Source organism: Orycteropus afer, unplaced genomic scaffold (genome assembly GCF_000298275.1).
Source record: "Orycteropus afer afer isolate SDZICR_OR568_19922 unplaced genomic scaffold, OryAfe1.0 scaffold00018, whole genome shotgun sequence".
Lineage (NCBI taxonomy): Eukaryota > Metazoa > Chordata > Mammalia > Tubulidentata > Orycteropodidae > Orycteropus > Orycteropus afer.
In genome coordinates this window covers 1,920,667-1,941,628 of record NW_006921605.1, presented here as the reverse complement: position 1 = coordinate 1,941,628, position 20,962 = coordinate 1,920,667, and the positions used below count along the sequence as shown (strand labels likewise).

At 62.7% G+C, this 20,962-nt stretch overlaps 2 protein-coding genes across 2 annotated transcripts in view; both read right to left on the bottom strand.

Moving 5' to 3' along the window:
* TEPSIN (TEPSIN adaptor related protein complex 4 accessory protein) overlaps positions 1-1,432 on the bottom strand; it is a 7,210-nt gene extending 5,778 nt beyond the window's left edge. Inside the window, exon 1 of the mRNA XM_007959815.1 lies at positions 1,385-1,432. Coding sequence (XP_007958006.1) covers positions 1,385-1,432 — 48 coding nt within the window. The remainder of the gene's footprint in view (positions 1-1,384) is intronic.
* Positions 1,433-5,186: 3,754 nt separating this feature from the next.
* SLC38A10 (solute carrier family 38 member 10) overlaps positions 5,187-20,962 on the bottom strand; it is a 37,550-nt gene continuing 21,774 nt past the window's right edge. The window contains exons 11-16 of the mRNA XM_042783570.1: positions 13,974-14,130; positions 11,060-11,227; positions 10,218-10,646; positions 9,595-9,714; positions 6,298-6,474; positions 5,187-6,136 (exon numbers count right to left, since the gene is read on the bottom strand). Coding sequence (XP_042639504.1) covers positions 5,187-6,136; positions 6,298-6,474; positions 9,595-9,714; positions 10,218-10,646; positions 11,060-11,227; positions 13,974-14,130 — 2,001 coding nt within the window. The remainder of the gene's footprint in view (positions 6,137-6,297; positions 6,475-9,594; positions 9,715-10,217; positions 10,647-11,059; positions 11,228-13,973; positions 14,131-20,962) is intronic.

Below are 20,962 nucleotides of genomic sequence, written 5' to 3'. Positions count from 1 at the left end.
AACAGGTAGCCAGGACACGGGACGTCATCGTCTGACGTGCCTTTTAGGAGGGCAGGGAGCTGGGAGGGAACGAGAACCTTGCCGTGAGGAGCTGAGAGCCCACAACACTGGGGGTGCCGGCTTTATGTTGCTGACATATCCGTCACGGAGGGGACCGGGGAGAAGCCACCGCCCCACCGGTCAGGGAGCCTGTGGGAGGGTCCAGCCCAACTGGCAGTGCTTCTCCCGGTGAACCAAGACTGGCGCTGCCTGCAGCCCCACCTACACACATGCAGCAACTTCACAGGGCCTTTAACGTGACACCTACAGGCGAGCAGGATGAGGCAGCCCAGCAAGCCTCCGTCACCGGAGCTGGGAGGCACCACATTGCACAGCTGCTTGAAACAGCCGACCTAATCGCTCCACATTTGCCACAAACCCCACAAAAATGCCCTGCAACCAGCTTACACTGTGTGTTCACACTTGCCTGTCAGCATGAGTGTATCTGTGTGCATCACACTCTCATCTATCAACACCAGTGACAGCCACAGTGGAGTGCACCCCAGCTCATGGCAGTCCCACGTGTCAGAGCTGCGTGTGCACCAGTCTCCTGTGGCTGTCACCTTTCAGAACCAGGTCACCAGGCCCTCCCTTTGAAGTCTACAAACACAGCGGTGCACTGTTTACAGGAATTAAAAACGTGGACGGCCACCTCTCACACTTGGCATGCTCATAATCTGAGCCTAAGCACGGGAGAGTCTGAGCTTGCTCCGAGCGGGGAGCGAGGAGGACAGGACGTGGCCTCTGAAGATTGAGCACAGGATGTGGTCCAAACGAGAGTCATTAGGGTCATGTTGACAGGGGACAAGGTGTCCTCGAGATGCTAAGTAGATAAAGCAGTCTACTTTCTACAGCCCCCCTTTTCCTAACTGAGGTGCTTCACAAAGAGAGGAACTCAAGCCCAGGAGAGCCGAGGCCGGGTCCTAGGGACCTGCCCACACTGTACAGGAGCGTCCCAGCCTTCAGGAGAGACGCAGGTCTCGGGCAGGAGGGAGGCTGGGAGCAATTCCGGAGAGGACCGTAATCAGGAGATCGGGAGGCTAGACACCGGGCAGAAGGTGACAGAGGGGGCCAAGCCAGGTGACCAGGACGCTGCACACCGGGGCGAGGACGGAGGCCGAGGCCAGGGAGGGCTCCGAGGACGCTGTCCCCGGCACATTGGCTCTAGGCCCAGCGAGTACCAGGAGGGCGGGCCGGGCTCAGGGGAGGCGGGATGCGGCGACGCCAGGGCGGGCGGGCGGCGCGGGAAGGAGGGCAGCAGCTGCTTGGCAGAGGGCCAGGGCTATGCTCCAGGCCGGAGGCGGCGGCGGGCCGAGCGCCGACCGGACTGCGAACACTCACTCACCCGGTGCAGGAAGCTTAGTCGATCCCGCAGCGGCGGCGCCGCCGCCATGATGCCGGCCACCTCCCGGCCCGACTGCTTCCGCCAGGCCCACATCCATCCAATCACTGCGCGGGGATGGCCCCGCTAGCCAATCGAGCGCGGTGGGGCGGGCACTGAAGCTGCCTTAGGTAAACAACTTTGAGTGTAAGCCAAGTCAAAGTCCCAGAGCAGTGACAGACAAGGACACGAACCAATTGTAAGACTCTAAGACACAGGGCGCTGGTGTGGAGGCGGGCAGAGGGCGAAGGCGGAAACGTGCCAATTCGAGAGCTCGGGGAAGGTCAGGGCGGAAGCGCGTACATCTGAGGCCGTTGGCGCCGGAAGGGGTTGAGCCCAAGATGGCGGCGCCAGGGGGGCCTGGGACGAGCCGCTCATGTCGGCGACCGGAACGGTGTGGGGTCGCGTGCGAGGCCGCCTCCGCGCCTTCCCCGAGTGCCTGGCAGCCTGCGGAGCCGAGGTGAGGGGTCGTGGGGCGGGGCAGCGTCTTTGGAGCAGGAAAGGCTGCGCGAGGCGGGGAGCGGTGGGCGATGGGGCGGGAGGGTCGCGCAGGGCGAAGGGCGGCGGCGCGGACCGGGGGCCGGGAGGGCCGCCGCGACCCGCGCTCGTCCCGCTTTGCAGGCCGCGGCGTACGGCAGGTGCGTGCAGGCTTCCACTACCCCAGGCGGCCGTCTGAGAAAAGATCTGTGCGCGCAGGAGTTCGAGGCCCTGCGGAGCTGTTTTGCCGCCGCGGTAGGTGGGCACAGGCGGGGCTCGAGCCGGTCGGCTGCCTCCCCGGCGGTTCCCGCCCTGCGCAGTGGGAAGGACACAAGTCCCGGTGGAGGAGCTTGGCCCGGGGCCTGCCTTACTTGATTAGTGCTGGAGCGCCTACCGGTGCTTTAGTGTCGAGGTACCAGTCGGCGTAAGAGCACACGGGACCCCCACCGTCGCGGAGTTGACGCATCCTCTGCGCCAGCCGCAGAAGCCGGTGCAGGATCAGCAGGGACGACGAAGCCCTTTACAAACCCCTGACGCTGGGGGACTCGCATAGCCCGCTCCTCGCCTTGGGATGGGGTCGGGAGGGACGCGGCGGGGGACTGGGGTTCCTTGCCTTGAAGCCAGATCGAACCTGAAAGCAACCTGCTGTGAGAAAGTACTTTTTTTTTGCAGGCCAAGAAGACCAGGAAGGCAGGCTGAGCAGTTGAGAGCGCGAGGCCTGTCCTTGCTGATGGCACCCCACTGGGCTGAAACCAGGCACCGGGCCCTCAGTCCTCGTGTGTGCAGGGGACGGCTGTCTCCGCGGGAGAGCCCAGGGCAGAGGAGGGGCGAGGGGCCAGAATTCTGGAAACAGTGTGAGATGGAATAAAACATACTTGAACAGCTTATAAGGAGCTCTGGTGGCACAGTGGTTCAGGCGTTTGATTGCTAACCAAAAGGTCAGTGGTTCGAACCCACCAGCCACTCCATGGAAGAAAGATGAGGCTGTATACTTCCGTCAAGACAGACAGCCTTGGAAACCCAGTGGGGGTTGCTCCCGGTTGGATCCTACTCCATGGCAGTGATTTTGGGGCTCTGAACAACTTGTGCCAAATTCTGTTTCACTGTGTGCAGGGGGCGGGGCAGAGGAACAAGGGATAAAATTAAAAGTGGCTTAAACAGCACCGACAAGCGGACGCACAGGACTGGGTGGTGTACAGGACTGGGTGGTGTTTTGTTGTTGTATCTGGCGTGCTATATGAATCGGCACCACTCGAGCACCTAACAGTACGAGCCTGCGAGGGAGAGAAGGCCGCGCGGGAGGGCATCCTAGACATGACTTTCTGGGACTCAAAGAGGCGGGTTCTCCCAGACTAGGGATCGTCTATAAGTAGGTGTCAGGGGCCCCAGCCCTCCTTTTGCTGCCTCTACTTGGCATCAGAAGCCCCACATTCATCACAGACCTCTTCGCAACCACTCCAGTTCCCCATCTTCTTCCATGTCCTGAAAAAACGAGATGAACAATGTGGCGCCTGCCCCAGGGGAAAAAAAAAAAAAACCACACGCACGCCGGCGCGCATCATCCCACCCCCGCAGCGGGGTCCTGAGGATCCTGGGCGCCACCTGCTGGGCACGCAGGTGCCTGCTTCGCGTGCGCGCCACCTGCTGGGCATGGAGGTCACCCCAGCTCTCGTGCAGCAGCCTGCACCAGAGGGCCACACCTGGCTGGACCCAGCGAGGAGTCGGGGGCGGTCTGGTGGGAGCCACCGCAGTGGGTGAGCCCAGGTCTGCGCTTCCAGACCCTCAACTGGCCCATGTGTCGAAATGCAGAAACCCTGGCGTCCCTGATCCCTGTAAGGCTTCCGGGTGGCCTTGACCATACCGTACCACAAAGTACTTTGCGCTCCCGGCGTTGTGGACGTGTGGGAAACAGACGCCGCCCTGCATGCGCGCGCGGGGAGGCGAGACCGCGCCATTCCAACCTCTTGGAAGAGGACGGGGTGGGTGGTAGCCTGCTAACAAAGGCGGATCCAGAAAAGAAAAAACTGGGCCAAGCCGAGACTCAGGAAAATCACGCCAGAAATAAAACCCCACTCCAGGTAATTCGAGCGCTGAGCTTCCGCCTGGAGGCGGGACGTCCAGAGGGCATGTCACCAGGGGCAACAGCTCAGCCCGGGATGGTTTCCAGCTAAAACCGCGAGAAGGCTCCCTGTTCCCCGAATTCATGAACACCGGAAACTGGGTGACCTCATTTTGAAATGGGGTCTTTGCAGATGCGATCAATTTGAGCTCACGGCGGAGCTGGCTGAGTATCCTTCACGTAGAAATTACAGTAAAAAAGATTTCAAACGGTGCGGGGAGGCAGGACTCCAGCTGAGACCCAGATTTCTGAAGGACATTTCAAAGGCCGGTCCTTCCCGGCAGGCGTGGTCGGCGCGCAGCCCCCACCCCAGACCAGTGCACAGGGATATGGGCGGACTGCTTCCGCCACCGGGCTCCCAGGCGGAGGGCGCACGCGCGCACCAGCTGCTCTGCTCCCTGGAAAGCGCCACTCCACCCCCAGAGCGGCTGTGCTTAGGGGGACACTCTGTCGACCCTCCCCGGACGACAGCCCCAACCACGAAATGAGGGGGTGTGGCCAGCGAGCACTCAGCAGCAGCCCCCTTTCCGTAGCGTGCCTCCTCCGCGTCCTGGTGCCCTCCCCACCGTTCCCAGTGACTGACGGTGTTCTCCCCGTCGCTCATCACCCCCTCGGCGGGATCCTCAACTTGTTTCCAGGTAGCGCACCTCAACGCCAGCTGTATCATCTCTGGCTCTCAGTGGTGTTTTTATTGGTCACAGATGAACTCAGAGCGGCTTGGGAATGCACGGGGAAGGTGGCCAGCCAGGATGGGAGCCAGCAGAGGGGCAGGCACGCGACACCCCGTCCCTGGCGACGGCAGCGGGCAGTGTTTATTACTTGACATCGGATTAATGACAATTCCGAGGAACCAGCTGTGTTCTCAGGGCAGCCTGGTTGGGCCGGGGGTCAGGGAGGGCGGGAGGCGGCTGCGCTCCTGGGCAGGTGGGACTACGTCTGTGTCGGACACACACAGGCCACGCAGCTCCTCGGTGCGGCTCAGGGCCGAGGAGCCCCTCTCCTCCGGCGACTGGACCCACTTCCAAGGATATTGGCGGAACCTTCTAGTCGCGGCCTCCGAGTAAAAGGCGACCATTCTGGTTAGGAGCGGGCGCGTGGACACGATGTCGCGGGCCTCCTGAGCAGGCCAGGCGGGCTGGCGCCCTGGGGCAGAGGCGCGAGCGGGCCGACTCAGGCCGCGTCCGCAGGGGGCGCCGGCACCTGCTTCATCTGCCGGCTCCGCACCACCTGCGCCGCCTGCTGGAGCTGGGCCTGCAGGGGCCCGCGCAGGCCATCGGCCCCGAACCCCAGCAGGGGAGGGGGCCCGAGAACGCCGTCCTGCCCCGGCTCGGGGGCCAGACCCCGGCGCCGCCGCCGCAGGTCGGCGCCGCCCTGCACCTTCAGATCTCGGTTGGGCTTGGCGTTGTCCCGCTTGGGGTCGTCGGGGTCAGCCACTTGGGGCCCCGGCTCTGGCTCTGCCGCCTGCCTCGCGGTGTCCCCTCCGAGCGCCTCCTTCCCGGCCTCTGGGAGGTGGGCCTGGCCGGGCGGCTGGCCTCGACCCCCGTCAGAGGCGCCCCGGCGTTCCGACGCGGCCAGGGCCGGCGGGGCCGCTCCTCCCTGGGGCCGGGGTGCCAGCTCCGCCGCGGGCCCCACGTCTCGGCTCACCTGCCGGGCCTCTACCCTCGCCCCCACCCCAAGCGCGGGGGCCCCCTTCCCAACGTCAGCGCCGGCGGCGGGTTCTTTACCAGATTTCTTCACTCCTCGAGCGCCTCCCTCAGGGCCTCCCCGACCTTGTCCGGGGGGCTGGGGCGACCCCACGGGGGCGTGCGCTGCAGGAGCCTCCAGGCCGCCAGGCGGCGGTTCCTGTTCCCGCGGGACACCCTGCCGGCCTTCCCCCGCCTTAGCCTGCGCTGCCCCGGGCTTCGCATCCGAGCTGCCACCGGGAGGGCCGGCTGCGCCTCTGATGGCGACCCCCTGGGGCCCCTCCGCCGCCCACGGGCCATGCTCTTTGGGGGTTGCCGGGCGGTCTCCGGGCGCAGGTGCCTTGGGCTGGGCGGGCGGGTCCTGGCCCTGATCCCCAGCAAAGGCCTCTCTCTCCTTATCACCGGGCGCCACCAGCCCCGCCTCGGCCTGCGTGTCCCCTGCAAAGGAAAGTTAGCACAACCATGTCCTCGACCGCGGGGCAGGGGCTGGGGTGAACCCGGGTCAGGACTCACGGGCCGGCCTCCTCCGAGCTCCTTGGGGTGCAGCCGCCAGCGCGGCCCCGCCCCCCAGCGCGGCCCCGGCCCCGCCCAGCGCCCACCGGCTCGGGGCCGCTCCTCCTCGCCGTCCTGCCGCTGTTGGTGGATCTCCTTGTGCTGCTCCTCGATCACCGCCAGCAGCTTCTCCTGCTGCTCCAACAGCCGCTTCTGCTGCGCCTGCTGCTCCTGGATCACCTGCAGCAGCACCGCGTGGTCCAGCAGCTCGGCCCGGCCCGCGTCTGCGGGGGCGGGGGGCGCGCAGTCAGGGCGGGGCTGGGGCGGGCCCCGCCGCCCACAGCGTCCCATCCCCACCCACCCCCGCGGCCCCAACCTCCCTAACCTGCCCCCAGCAGATGCCCAGAGGGGCGTGGGAGCTGCCGGGGACAAGCTCGCCTGGCCAGCCGGCGCTCCTATCCCGCACCTGGCTCCCGGACCAGTAAGGAAAGGAAGTAAAGCCTCTGAAGGACACAGTGCGCCTAACTGGAAATGGGCGCTGCCTCCCAGGGCATGTGTTAGCTGTCGTCCTGGCAGGCCAGAGGAGCAGGGTGCCAGCCCCCCCAGGCGCTCCGCCCGCCTCGGCCTCCCCAGCCCCCCCCACCTAGGACCCCTCCCTCCTCCGTCTCCCCAGCGCACCCCTCAGGCTCTCTGCCCCACCCCCACAACTCAGTCTCCCCAGCCCCCCACATACACCTCAGCGCCAGGTCTGGGTACAGGGGAGCTCACTCCGCCCCAGCAGCTCTCTGCTGGAGCAGCAGGCGTTTTAAACGGGAGCCCTCAGGACAGTGGGTTAGAGACCTCAAGTGTCAAGTTCAAGTCAGAAGAATGCCTACCCTCTGGGGGGAGGGCACATCCCATGAGGCATCCATGTGTTGGCCCTGTAGTGCATGCCTTCCATCCCAATGGGGACAGGCAGCCTGTTACCACACTTGCTCGCTCACAGTGACAGCCACTGGGCCGAACTGAGCCCTGGCCCAGCAGCCACCACATGGGGGCCAGCGAGAGGCCAAGCGAGGGGCACATTGTGTCCGGGACAGCAGAGCAAAGAGCAGAGCCTGTGAGTGCGGGGAGCACTTGGCACCGTCCCCAGGGGTTCAGCCACCACCTCAGCACTGTCATCCTGGTGCTGCCAGCCACAACCAGGGTACAAGAAGCAGGGATGAGGCCCCATGCTACTGCCCCTCCCAGCCCCCAGGACAGGGTTCCAGAAGCGCAGGACAGCCCAGGACCTGGGGCAGGGGAAGCACCACATCCGGCCAGAAGTGACACGCAGGGCAGCTTTGGGGCACAGAGGGTGGGTGTGACGGGCCCGCTGTACATGCAGGCACGTGATACAGCGTTGCCAGCCACACAGACTGGCACCCTGCCTCATGGGGGTGCCTGAAGCCACCAGGGCTGACTGCGCCCACTGCCTGGAGAACAACCATGCCCTGCAGAACCCCGCCAAGACCACCTGGGTAGGGGGTCAAAGGAGGCATGAGGGTGCACTGGGGCTAGAGGCCATGTGTGGCTCTAGGGGGCCCTGACCCAAGGGTGCATGCAGGATTCCGACGGCAACAGGGCACCATGGTTTCTGCCATGTCGAGGCATTCGGACCCTCTGCCAACCCGCCTCTACCCTGACGCCATCCTCGGTTCATACCTGCCACCATCTTTTTAATCTCGGCTGCGGTCCCGTTGAAAGGCATAAAGCAGACAGATTAGAGAGCAGAAGAGGCCCTTTCCCAGAGAACAAAGTCAAAGAATCAAACAGGTTTAAAGAACAGACCGCAGGGATTGGAGGCGCACCTGCAGCCGGAGGAAATGAGACAAGAGGCGTGCACGTGAGACCTGAGAGCAGCAAGAGGCGTGCACGTGAGACCGAGACAAGCAGCCCGAGACACGCCCGTGCCCCTCGCTCTGCCCATCCGCAGGTGTCGCAGCCGGGGCTCTGAGCCCGTACCTCCCACTGTAGTCATGGCCAGCAAAGCTAGACCAGGATGGACCCAAATTTGTGAAATGTGGGTGAACCAGGACAATAACTGGGACAGGAAAGGTTATGGGTCAGTGGCCTCCTAGAAAACAAGGGCACATGCACACAGCCCAGCAACCAGGCCTCTTGACTGGCAGAATCAGAAAAACCAGTGCCCAGTTCAAAGGTGGCGGCTGACCCCGCCATGCTGAATATGCCTCTCCACAGCCTGGCGGTAACCCCACATTGGGCCCCTGCAAGGGCTCACAAGGCCTCTTCTGAGTCTCCCACGCCAGGGCTTCACCTCACGATTTTCCCTCTTCCAGTTACATTATGGAACAGAAACTTACAAAGTGGGGTCTTCCACAATTTCACTCCTCTGACCACAACCCAACAAGCCGGAACCTATCTGCAGCCCTGGTTTGGAGGAGTGCCTGGGACTGAACCCCAGGCCACGTAAGAGAGGCTGTGTACACATAGCTAGCTTCTGCTGAGCTAAGCGTGCAGGGACCAGCTGTCCTGACCCCGTGGGACCCCAGGAAGCACATTCCATGGGAAAAGCAAGCCTGGGTCTCACAGATCTGGGGGCACAGTGTCAGCGACCCCCGTGGCGCTGCCCCAGGGCAGGGCAAGGGGCCTGGGTGGAGAGAGCGGGACAGTGCAGACACTGCTGCCTGGACCCACATCCCGGAGGGGACACCCTGTGCTGTCACAGCACAACTGGTACCCCTGCCTGCTTGAGGCCTAGGAGCTAGGGATGCACACAGCACTGGGCTCGACCAGGGCATTACTGCAGCGGTGCTCGGCCACACGCCGCAGGCCAGGCGGGGAGCGGGACGTAAACCGTGGCGACCAAGGAAAGGGAGGAGGTAACCAGGCCCCAGCCCTAGGCGCCGTCACCTGGCCCCCCACCCTGACAATAGCTGGGGGTAAAGCCGGATGGGTGTGAGGGCTGGCGAGGAGGTGGGGCTGCCTTCACAGCAGGAAAAGGGGACAGGCGTCTGGGGACAGGTGACTGGTCTCTCCTGCCGGTGACCACACACCGCTCTGCCGCTGGGCCAGGGCCATAGGCAGAGCACAAGGGCAGGAGCGCTGTGGGGGCTGAGACGTGGGCTGCCTCACGAGGCGAGGCCTGGGGCCGCGGGCCCTGCTGACTGACACCTGGCTGCTTGAGACAGCAGGGCTGAGTACTGACACCCCTGCCGCAGGGCGAGCAGAGACGGGGACTCCCGACCTAGTGACGGCGTGGCAAGCTGCGTTTACAGGGGAGAAAGACAGCGAGGCACGTTCCCGTGGAGTGTGGACAGCGAGCCGCCGGGGGAGCCAGGGCGAGCTGTGGGCGTCCCTTCCCAGAGCAGCAGCCAGGGTGACCCAGGAGGGAGGCCCAGGGCGCAAGCAGCAGCCGGCCTTACCCTCTAGCTTGCTGCCACCGTTGTCCTCGGGCGGCCCCTCTGCGTGTCTCTGCTCCCGCAGCTCCGCCAGCAGCCCCTCCGGGGGGTCAGGTCTCAGTGCCGGGAGGGCAGCCTTCCCACCTGTGGACACGACACCCAGACCTGGCCCGTTTTCCACAGGTCAGAGGAAGAGGGCCGGGAGGGGCTGCAGTGCAGGGGCGCGGGGCGGGGAGGCAGCAGGTGCAGAGCAGCGCAGGCGACGGTCTGCCTGATTCCCAGACCGACGGACGTGTCACCGTCGTGCAGCCCGGTGGCGGTGCGCCAGCACTAAGTGCCTCTGGCACGCAACACAAATGGGAGCTAACCAGCCTCCCACAGCACTCGTCAGCACGTCACCACCACACACCCCACAGTCCCCATGCACCTCGGCACTGGTAACAGTGTGGGCCTGACCCTCAGTGGCCAAGGGAACAGTTAATTGCCTAAAGGGGACAGCAGGACCCATCAAGACCCTGGACTCCTGCCCCCACCGTGGCCGCCGCTCCCCACGCCAAGCTCACAGAGCAGAGCAGATGGAAGGAGTGGCTCCTGGACTCCCCGCCCCTCCCAGGCCCTCCCCAGGGAAGCCCCAGGCTGTCACCCACCAGGGCCGCTCTGTTGGGCCGCAGGCTTCTCTCGCTCCTCGACAGGTGGGACGTGGCCTGCCTTCTCCTTTCCTCCCATCTCTGCCTTCTCCTCCATGAGCACTGCCTGGGGCCCTGGAGGGCCGTCTCTGTCACCGTGCCCCAGATGCTCACTGGCAGGCTGGGCAGCCGGCCGGCCCTTGGCCTCTGGAACCTTCTGGAGTCCCTCAGGAGGGCCAGCGACTTCCTGCAGCCCATCCCCCTGCTTGGGCTCCGAGTCCAGCACGGGGTGCCCCTCAGACTCCCCCCCCTCTGGAGCTTCCCCACCCGCATGTTCGGACCCACGTTTGTCCTCTGGTCCTTCCTGGTCTTGGCCCTCATCGACCATCACCTTGTCTTGTGGGACGGGGGGCTCATGACGGTGGGCCTCCCCCAGGGGCACGGCAACTCCTAGAAAGACGAAAATACTTATAGTGGTGATGCCTGTCACACAGCTCAGTGACGTTAGATTCATCACGTTGCTGAGCCACTGCCAACAGCTATTCCTGGACTTCCCACCACACTCAGCAGCAGCTTGGTGCCCTCGGGTGCCGTCTTCCCTGACTGGACGCTGACGGGCCTGGCAGGGATCTGGCTTGGAGGGAGGCCGCCCTGTCCTCTCCTGGGGCTGTGGGCCGCCCCTCCTGCGTGTCTGACTGCCCTCTGGTCGAATATGGACATTGTTTCTGGGAAATGAGAGGAGCAGCTGCAAGACCAAAAGTGGATGGGAAGGCAGGCGGGGCCACAACTCCTGACTGAGCTGAGGGAAGAGACATACACCCAAGAGCCCAACAGGGCGTCAGGGGCCTCGCACCCACGCCCACCTTGGCCGGGACGGTCCAGCTGCACCTCCTCGGCCTTCTCCTTGGCGTCTCCTCTCAGGGGCACCTCCACAGGGCCCTTGATCTGGGCCTGCTCCACCTCGTCCTTCACGCTGGGCAGCTTTGGCTTGTCGCGGGCATCCTCGGCCACCTCCATGACCGGGTTCTGGGCTGGAAGTATGGGCAGCAGGCTGAAACAGGATCTGTGCCACACACACCCGCCAGCCACCCTGAGGGGCCTGGCGTCTGGCCCGCCGCAGCAGAGCCCCGCCACTCGTTTTTCCTGCCAGTCATTAGCAGCCAAGTAGCATGCACAACTGTCATTTTGTTCATAACAAAAACATGTCAAAATGCAACTTACACCTGACCCCATGCAGAAAGTGCACAGCCCGTGTCATTCCATGCCCTCCCCACCGGGTGGCAGCACAAACCCGCCGTTCCCAGGAGCGGAGCAGGGCTCTCAAGGAGCTGAGAACTGTCATGTGGCCAGGGCCGGCTTGTGACTCTGGCCCTGCGTAACGGGCAACTAGCCTGCCAAACCGCCAGCTGCTAGAAGGCCGCACCAGCCCGCACATGCGTGTGTATGTGCGCGCACGCGAGAGAGAGTGCGTGCAAGCAGTAGGTGGGGCACTGGTCTGCCATCCTACAAACCTCTCACCTCGCGTGACAAAAATTAACATTATAGGAAAAGAAAAAGCCAGCCAAGCTGTCAAGCCGGGCTGCCCTCGCACGAGGACTGCCTGTCCTGTATGGGTGCCCCAAACAGGACAGGCTGGGGGGAGCGGCCCCGACCCGCACGCATGCCTAGGGGCTGTGGAAAGGCGGTGGTGGCACAGAAGTGAGTCACCGTACGAGTACCGGGGAGCTGCCCCACCATGGAGGAGAGCAACCTTCACAGGCCAGGCAGGAACAGCAAGAGACAACCGGGGAGCCGTCAGGAGGGAGACGCTCAGCTGAGCCCCCCACCCCCAGGCCTCAGCCGCCTCGGGGCTCCACCCAGAGACAGCAGTGCTAGAAAAGGGGAGCAGGGCCGAGGGCCGGGAGCAGAGCCGACGTCCAGAGTGAGCTGCGCGTGACGGGGGCCTGCGGAACTTTCTGGAACAAGGACATGGGCCAGCCCTGCTAGAGGGTGCAGGGGGCTCCTAACCCCGGAAGGAGGAAGACTGGCCGAGCCTCAGCCCTGTCACCCTGACCAGCCAGCTGAGTGTCGGGTTGCGGAGAACACGAGCAGGCGGCCGGCACCTGCTGAAGAGCAGCCGTCAGAAAGCCCTGGGCCAGCTGCTCACGGCTCAGCCACACCAGGGCCGAGTGGCCGACCTGACTGACCGGGGGCTGGCCGCCCTGGCAGGTGATGGGGTCCGCCTCCAGCACAGAAACAACCCCACACATCAGAAGGGCCTGCCCAGTGGGTCACAAAGCTGTGGAAGGGGCCCAGGAAGGGAAGAAAACCCACGGCAACGAGAAAGGCAGCAGCCCTGTAGGATGGCACCCTGCCTCCAGCAGTCACTGCCCCAGCAGGAAGCAGTCACGTTCCCACCAGGCCCGGGGGAGCGGTCTCTCAGGCCACTCGGGTCTGTGTGGTGCTTCATACCATACAGGCCGTGTGCCCACCACACAGCCCCTCAGACCACAGCCCAGGGACCCTGCGGCAGTCGCATCTGAGCAAACCTCCTTTCACAGGAGAAGCCGTGTGCGCGCCCATGTGCACTTCCCGGCTCCCAGCACCCCTGGCGCCACGTCCAGCCCCCGGGCTTTCTACACCAGCACCCTTTCCCTTGTGGGCACTGAGCCCGCACCACCTCCCGGCCATGGTAAAGCCAACCTAAAACCTCAGTCAAAACCCGAAAAACACCCGGTGCCACGATGGCTGTCGCAGGGTTCTTCTTAACCGTTAACATGGCGACGGGGCTGAAGGCCCTTGGGAGGCAGACTGCTCGGTTCCTGAATTTCTCCTCGTGGGAAGGGGCCCCCGCCACCAGCCGCCCACACGCGGGAGGCCCAGGCCCAGGAGGGTCCCAGCTCTTTGTCTGAGGTGGCCTCTGTCCGCACAGCTCCAGCCAGCAGAGGGGGCCGCATGCCAAGGGCTCCCGGAGACTCCTTACCGTCTCCGGGACTTTTACAGAAGACCTGGCCCACACGAGTGGTGGGAACAGGCTCGGGAGGGCGGGCGTCTGGCAGCACGCGGCCCAGCTGTGCACCGTGCTCAGGCCTGTGGTCACTATGACCACGAGTCACTCGCCCGGTGGCCCTGCACTCTGCCTCGCACCCCTGGAGCCCTCACCTACTGTCCCAGCTGGACAACGTGCAGGAGACCTTCCTGGGGACCAGAGCCCCCCAGTCTGTGCCTGGGTCAACAGCTTCAAAGAGCCCTCTGCCCTCGATACAAGGGTGGCCCAGCTGTGCCCGGAAATGCGCCCACACACTCCTCAGGACGCGGATGCACGGTGACAGGTGTCCCACGCACGGCCCAGGCTGGGAGAGCGGGCATACTGGCCAAAACCCTATCAGTGGTTGGGAAATAAGCAACCAATCACACAGGGAGCAGACAGACAGACCCTAACCACTGCCTGCCAAGGGGGAAACGGGCTCAGAATCTGTATCCTTGAAACCAAACGAACCCACACACGGACGCAACACCCACGTTTGCACACCTGCTGGCTGAACAGTGGGCACCGGGACCACAGCCGTGAGGGCAGAGGAGTAGCAGCAGGCGGGGCCGTTTCAGCCCCAGGCAATCGGAGTGCCACCCGTGCACAGCTGCTGGCTGGTGGGTCCATGGTGGGTTCCCAGCTCGACCCTTTCCCCACTACCTCCTCCCCAGGGGAAGGCAGAGAGGACTGGCAGGGACTCAGCTGCCTCTGGAAAGGGCCTTGCACCCCCGTGGCCAGGGAGTGCAGGGGCGGGGGGACGTACACACCTGACAGCCGGGGCACCTCCGCCTTCCTGCCGCTCTCGGCCTCCGCGAGCCTGCCGCCGTGGGCGTCCTCTGCCAGACCCACAGGGGCCTCCTCACGCACAGACAGCGTGGTGTGTGTGCTGATGACCAGGACCCCCAGGCCGACCCAGAGCACCACCTGGACCAAGACAGCAGCAGGAGCAGCGGTCAGGCAGCCCCTCGCTGGGGCTGGACTGGCAGGGGGCTGGCCGGAGGGGAAGAGAGAAGGGTGGTCTTCATCTGTTGTTTCCGTGAGGGAGCAGGGGGACACACACGGCACAGCCCAGCCAGGACCTGTGACGTGCCAAGGGCCAGACACCATAACGAGGAAGCAGTGTGGCTCTGCATCCACGAGCACCACCCTGCAAGGCTCCGAGAGGCACCAGTGGCCACCGTCCAGCCGGCAGTACAGAAATGGGCAGGGGGTGGGGCGGGGTCTCTGGGAGACACAGGGTCAGAGAAGCCTAAAGACAGAGACGGGTACAGACAAGCCTTCAGGGGCCCGGCCACCCGTCAGGTCTCCTGAAGGCCAGGGTGCTGTCAATGCCAGGCTGCCAAGGAGAAAGGAGCTAGAATCTCAGGGCGACAGCAGACAGGAGCCCGTCCGTGAGGCCCTCAGAGGGCTTCCCAGGCCAGGTCGAGTGAGCTGCCCCCCCACCCCACCCCACCCCCGTCGCCCAGAGCAGACCCAGCAGATTGGACGCACCAGGCCAGTGAGGGGAACCTGTGTGCGCTGGCAGGGCACTGGCAGCCTGCATGGGCAGTGGTGCTGCCAAGCAACGGGACACGAGGCCTTCCCACCCCACCAGCTCTGGTCCCCTTGCAGGACCCGGCCGCTTGGTAGTGCCACAAGTGCGGTCCTCAGGTAGGTACTACTGCAGACCCCAGGGGATGGAATCCAGCTCCTGCCGTTTAAAAACCTGCACCTGGGGGGCAGCCACCACCCGGGAGACGTGGATGTGACTGTTCCTGCCCTGCTCGGCCTGGCCACACGGCCTCCAGAAGCCACAGAACGGGAGCGGCCGGGCCACACAGCCCCCGAGCCAGGGCCGCCCCCCCTCAATCACCTGGAGCCCCGAGCCAGGGCCGCCCCCCCTCAATCACCTGGAGCCCAGAGCCAGGGCCGCCCCACCCTCGATCTCCTGGCAGCCCTGAGCCAGGGCCGCCCCACCCTCGATCTCCTGGAGCCCTGAGCCAGGGCCGCCCCACCCTCGATCTCCTGCCAGCCCTGAGCCAGGGCCGCCCCACCCTCGATCTCCTGGCAGCCCTGAGCCAGGGCCGCCCCACCCTCGATCTCCTGGCAGCCCTGAGCCAGGGCCGCCACGACCCAGAGACTGGCTGCCACAGAAGAGCGTGCCCACGCCACTGAAGCTCCCAGGAGGACATGCCCTGGCCTCCCCCGACACTGCAGGAGCACGGAGCTGGTTTCCGTTCAGGGCAGCCACGTGCTGGCACTGGCCCATGGCCCCACGAGCTCCTGGGCTTGGGGAGCCTGTGGCTGCTCACCGGGCCTCCCGACACCAAGCCACACCCCGGAGTCCGAGGACACGGAAGTCACCGGAGGAGAAGATGTGAACCACCGATCTGAGACGCGGGAGGAAGGAGAGCCAGAGAACCGATCCCGACGCCCCTGCCGCCTGGACAAGTGCACCTGCACGCCAGGGCCAGGCCCCCACCAGCGCTCCCCCCGGCTGCTCAGCACATGCCTGCCAGCCGGAGCCGCCCCAGGCGAGGGCCGCAGAGGAGGCGCAGAGCCCCTTGGTGCCCCACCTCCTTGCTTGGCTGGAGGCCCCTTTGCTGAGACCTGGCGCTGAAGAACGTGCTTCCTCACAAGCCTGGGTCCACACCAGGTGTCAGGGTGTCGGCCGCGGATCCCTGCGCAGCCGATGGAGAGCTCGGCCCTACCTCCCTCTGTTCCGGGGCCGCTCAGCCTCACGTCCCTGGCGCTCCTTTGCTGGGAGATGACCTGCCTGTGTCAGCACGTGACATGTCTGCCCGTGTCACTCTGGTACCGTGTCCTTTGTTCCCTGTGTAAGATGTCACTCAGAGAGGATTATGACCCAGCCTCTTCTAGTCACCAACTTAACTGAAGACAAGGTCAGGTTCCCAGGTACAGGGTCAGGATGCCAGCGTGTCCCCTTGGGGGCACAGTTCAGTCCCGGGCTGCTTCCAACTGCAGACCCTCAATCACAGCCGCAGCCTGGAGCTCTGTACCCGCACGCACGGCCTCGGGGACACCGACTGGTCAGACAACCCCCTCCGAGGCCATGGGACAGGCAGAGGGAGTTTGTTCCCTGGGGTCAGAGCACCAGTCACTTGTCGCCGTATTTCTAGGACCCCTGCTTTCTCTGCTGGACCCCGGCAGACCCCCATCTCTCCAGCGTGGAGACCAAGAATGGACACACCATGGCAGGTGAAGTTCCTTCTCAACCCCCTGGGGGTGGCTGTTCCCACGTTCCTGAGCGTTCCACGGGCTCTCGGCACACTGCCCCTCCATGCACCCTCTCCTCAGGTCAGAGGGGCTCCACACCGTGCTGCCCCACGGCTCCTCTTGGGGTCCCCAGGATGGAGGAGGTGCTGTACCGCGGAGGGGTGCTCCCAGTCATGGCGAGCAGACGCCTGGCCCGACACAAGACGGGGTAAGAGGAGCCCACTGCACCCCCGGGCAGACGCCGTCTCATCCTCAGGGTTGATGCTGCGCCAAACTCCAGCCGCGTCTCCCCAGAGCAGTCCTCGGAAAACAAGGGCGTAAATAAAACACAGAGCTCCAGGGGTTGCCAGTGGTTAAGCTGGACACCAACCTGAAGGCTGGCAGTTCAAACTCCCCCAGCGGCCCCAGGGAGAGGCCCGGTGATCTGCCCCAGAAAGGTCACCGTCTTGCAAACCTTGAGGGAAGTTCTACCCCACACACAGGTCGCCACGAGTCAGAGCTGGCCCCACAGCAACCAACGACAACAGGTAAAACGCAACCGCACACACGACCTGACACACCCATTCCTGGCCTGCGTGGGGACCAGTGGCCCAAAGTCACAGAGAAGCTCTGCCGTCCCCTCCACACACCAGGCACGCAAGGGAGGCAACACGCCTGCTTGGTTTCAAAACACGTGGCAGAGTGGGCACGGATGGGGACCTCCTTCACACGACTGTGTGTTGACGTCGGTGTCCCACGGAGGTGTGTGAGCACGTACACATAATCACATCCACACATCGCTGACCGTAAGCAGCAGCTTCCACAGTCGGGGTGCGCTGGCGCCTCTACCACCGCCTCCCGGGCAGGGGTGGGAGACACACGAGTGCGAGCTGGGGGAGGCGCTGACGTGCCGTTAGTCCCGAGTGGGAAACCCAGAGCAACCGTGGGGCTCCACAAGGTGAGTGGGTCAAAAACTAACGCAGGAGCATCTGAGCCTCGTTCCTCCGATATCAAAGAACAGCCATAAAGCAGCAGCCGGTGCCGAGGAGTCGATCCCAACTCACCCCCACGTCAGCCAGGACACGCTGCTCCACGGGGCTGCCGACGGCTGAGTGCCAGAGGCAGCTGGTCAGGTCTTCCTTCCGAGGCACTCTGGGTGGACCCGGCTCACACCTACCGCTGGCACCGCCCGGGAGCCCCAGGCTCATCCCCGGCCGTTGTTCCTATACAGGTTGCTACACGTTAACCTTACTGTGGTTAAAACCCACGGAGCGTGACATGCGGCATGAGCTCTGTCACTGTAAGCAACCACCTTTAAATGCACGAGTCAGAAGGTTGTGTGGCCTTCACCACTGTCTGCACCCAGATCTCTCTCCACACCCTAAACCGAGCCCTGCCCCCTTGGCAGCCGCTCCCCTCGCCCCACCCTGGCAACCTCTTTATCTTCTGTCTCTGTATCAGAGGCCGGAGACTGCATCTCGGTTTTGGTATAATACAGCTGACTACGCTCTTGCCATTTAACCACTGTAAGCAGATCGTTTGGTAGCACGAGTTACAGCCACCACAGAGACTGTCACCACCACTGGCCACTCCCACATGCTTTTCACCCTGAATGCACCCAGCACCACTTAAATCACACCCCTTCCCTCTGCCCTGCCCGTGGCGGCCTCGGTGCATTCGCGGATGCTGGGTGGTTCGTGTAAGCGGCATCATATAGCATGTGGCCTTCTGTGTCTGGCAGCTTTCACGCTGTACCAGGTTTTTGCGGTCCTTCCACACGGTGCCACGTACCAAGACTGCATTCCTCTTCACGGCTGAGTGATACTCCATTGCATGGATACAGCACATGCTGTTTACCCGCTCACCCATCGACAGGCACTTGCAATGGCCCTGCTGTGACCACCACTGCCGTGGACAGGCTGTCCACGCATCACCGTGAGTCCCTGCCTTCTGGTCTCTGGAGCGCCTATCTATCTAGAAGCAGGCTTGCTGCGTCATATGGTCACTTCCCTTACAGGGAGAAAGAAAGATTTTAACTGCTTCATTTATCCGAAGGGTGACAAGAAAGAAGAAAGAGGAAAGAGGACAGATAGGCAAGTGAAAACGAAGAGTGGGGTGGAAGTTTAATCCCAGATAAGTCGGCGACGACACACCATGTGCACCAGCACCAGATCCTGCTGTGAACAGACTGGAAACAAAACCTGTGGACAAGAGACCACCCTAAACCTATGACACAGAGAGAACAAGAGGAAAAGGATGAACTAAGGAAACTGCCAAACACTAACCCAAAAGAAAGCTGCTTGGCCACCCTGGGTCAGACAAGGTGATGTGTAGGTAAGAATCGATTCTAGAGATGAGAAGGGACATCTTCCAAAGAAAAGGGTCGGTTCATCAGGAGACCCAACGCCTTAAACCTGAATGCTACCAGTAACACAGCATCAAAAAGAAGAGCAAAAACTGACAGAACCTAAGGGAGAAAGGAATAAACCCACAATCACAGCGGGAGTGCTTACCTCCTTGTTACTGCCAAACAAGCCGGCAGAACAGAAAATCAGCAAGAACAGGCCACATCTGCAAATCACAGTTAGCAAACTCAGCCGATGGACACCTTAGAGGGGTTTGCATCCAAAAGCTGTACACCACAGAGCCCCAGACACTCATCTGAGTAAGCCACACGCTGGGCCACAGAACAAGTCTCAATAAATTCCCAAGGACTGAAAATCTTTTGTGTGTGTTCTGTGACCACAGTGGGATTAAGCTGGAAATAAATACAAGAATTACGAGGAAATTCCCAATGTGTGCAACTCAAGCAGAACGCTTCCAAAGAACCCATAGGTCAAAGGTGAAAGCACAGTGCAAGTTAGGACACACTGAATTGAGCGACAATGTCAATTCTTCAGTCTATAATCGAATGCAAACCAATCCAAATTCCAACAGGCGGTTCTGGAGGAAGCCAAGACACCAATCCTAAAACACAGCTGGAAATGCCAACAAGAGGAGAGAACTTTCTGCCAGCCAGCACCACGATGTATTATAAGGCAGAGAAAACGGTGGGACTGATACAGGAAGACAAACCGACAGGCCAAAGGGTCCCCACACGCTCACATACTCAGCCACAGGATGTACAACAACGGTGCCAGTGCAGAGCCAGGGAAAACCAGCGTTGGAGCAACCAGAGAACCACAGAGACCCTGAACCCCTGCCTCACACCAATCAATTGTAAATGCAGCACAGGCGAAAATGTGAAAAATAAAATAGGGTGACATGGGGGGCCAGCTTCACGACCTTGGGGGGCCATCCCCACGACCTTGGGGGGCATCTTCACGACCTTGGGGGCATCGCCATGACCTTGGGGGCATCTTCACGACCTTGGGAGGCTATCTTCACGACCTTGGGAGGGCCATCTTCACAACCTTGGGGGGCCATCTCCACGACCTTGGGGGCATCTTCACAACCTTGGGGGGGCATCTCCATGACCTTGGGGGCATCTTCACGACCTTGGTAGGCCATCTCCACGACCTTGGGGGCCATCTTCATGACCTTGGGAGGCTATTTTCACAGCCTTGGGGGGGCCATCTTCACAACCTGGAGACCATCTTCACAACCTCGGGGGCCTATCTTCACAGTCTTGAGGGGTCACCTCCATGACCTTGGAGGCCATCTCCACAACCTTGGGGTAGGCAGAAATGTCCTAAGTAGGATGTAAACTCACGAAGGAAAAGAAAAAGCCAGACGACTGGACCACACTGTGATTAAGAACTTCTGTTCATCACACGTCACCAATGAAGCGAGAAGGAGCCCAGGGTGAGGGACAGCGCTCGCGAGTGCATCTCTGAAAAAGGGCTCCTGTCTGGAATCTACCAACAGCTCCCACAGGTCAATACCAAAGACACGGCCCAGCAGAGAGAATGGGCGGGGACCTGAACGGCACTCACAGAGGAGACCCCACGTGGTCGCAGAGCACCACCAGTCACCTGGGAATTGCAAATTCAAACAACGGGGTTCCAGGCAGTGTGTCACACCCACCAGAAGGGCTCAAGTTGACCGGTAGAGGCCAAAGCAAGTGGACGCTCAGAGACTGCCGGGGACACACCCTGGGAACCTGACAGAGTCCACTAAACTGGCCATTCACAGCCCCAGGGCCCAACAATCCCTAACTCGGTCTACAGCCAGCAAAGCTGCCCATGCACGTATGCCAAACGAAACACGCAGGGCAGCGGTGTCTGTGACCCCCAACTGGACGCCATCTGGGGATGGCAACCTGAAGACGCCCCTAAAGATGAACAGAGCGTGCACCACCATCAGTTCACAAGATGGAACACTGAGCAGCAAGGAGGACAAGCTAGCGACCACACCACCACACCATGCCATGTGTGAGTAAAAGCAGCCACATGTGAAAGAGCGTGTACCCTAATGCTCCACACACATGAACGCCAAGCAGGGCGGACAAGCTAGCGGCCACACCACCACACCGTGCCATGTGTGAGTAAAAGCAGCCACACGTGAAGGAGCATGTACCCTAACGCTCCACGCACGTGAACGCCAAGCAGGGCGGACAAGT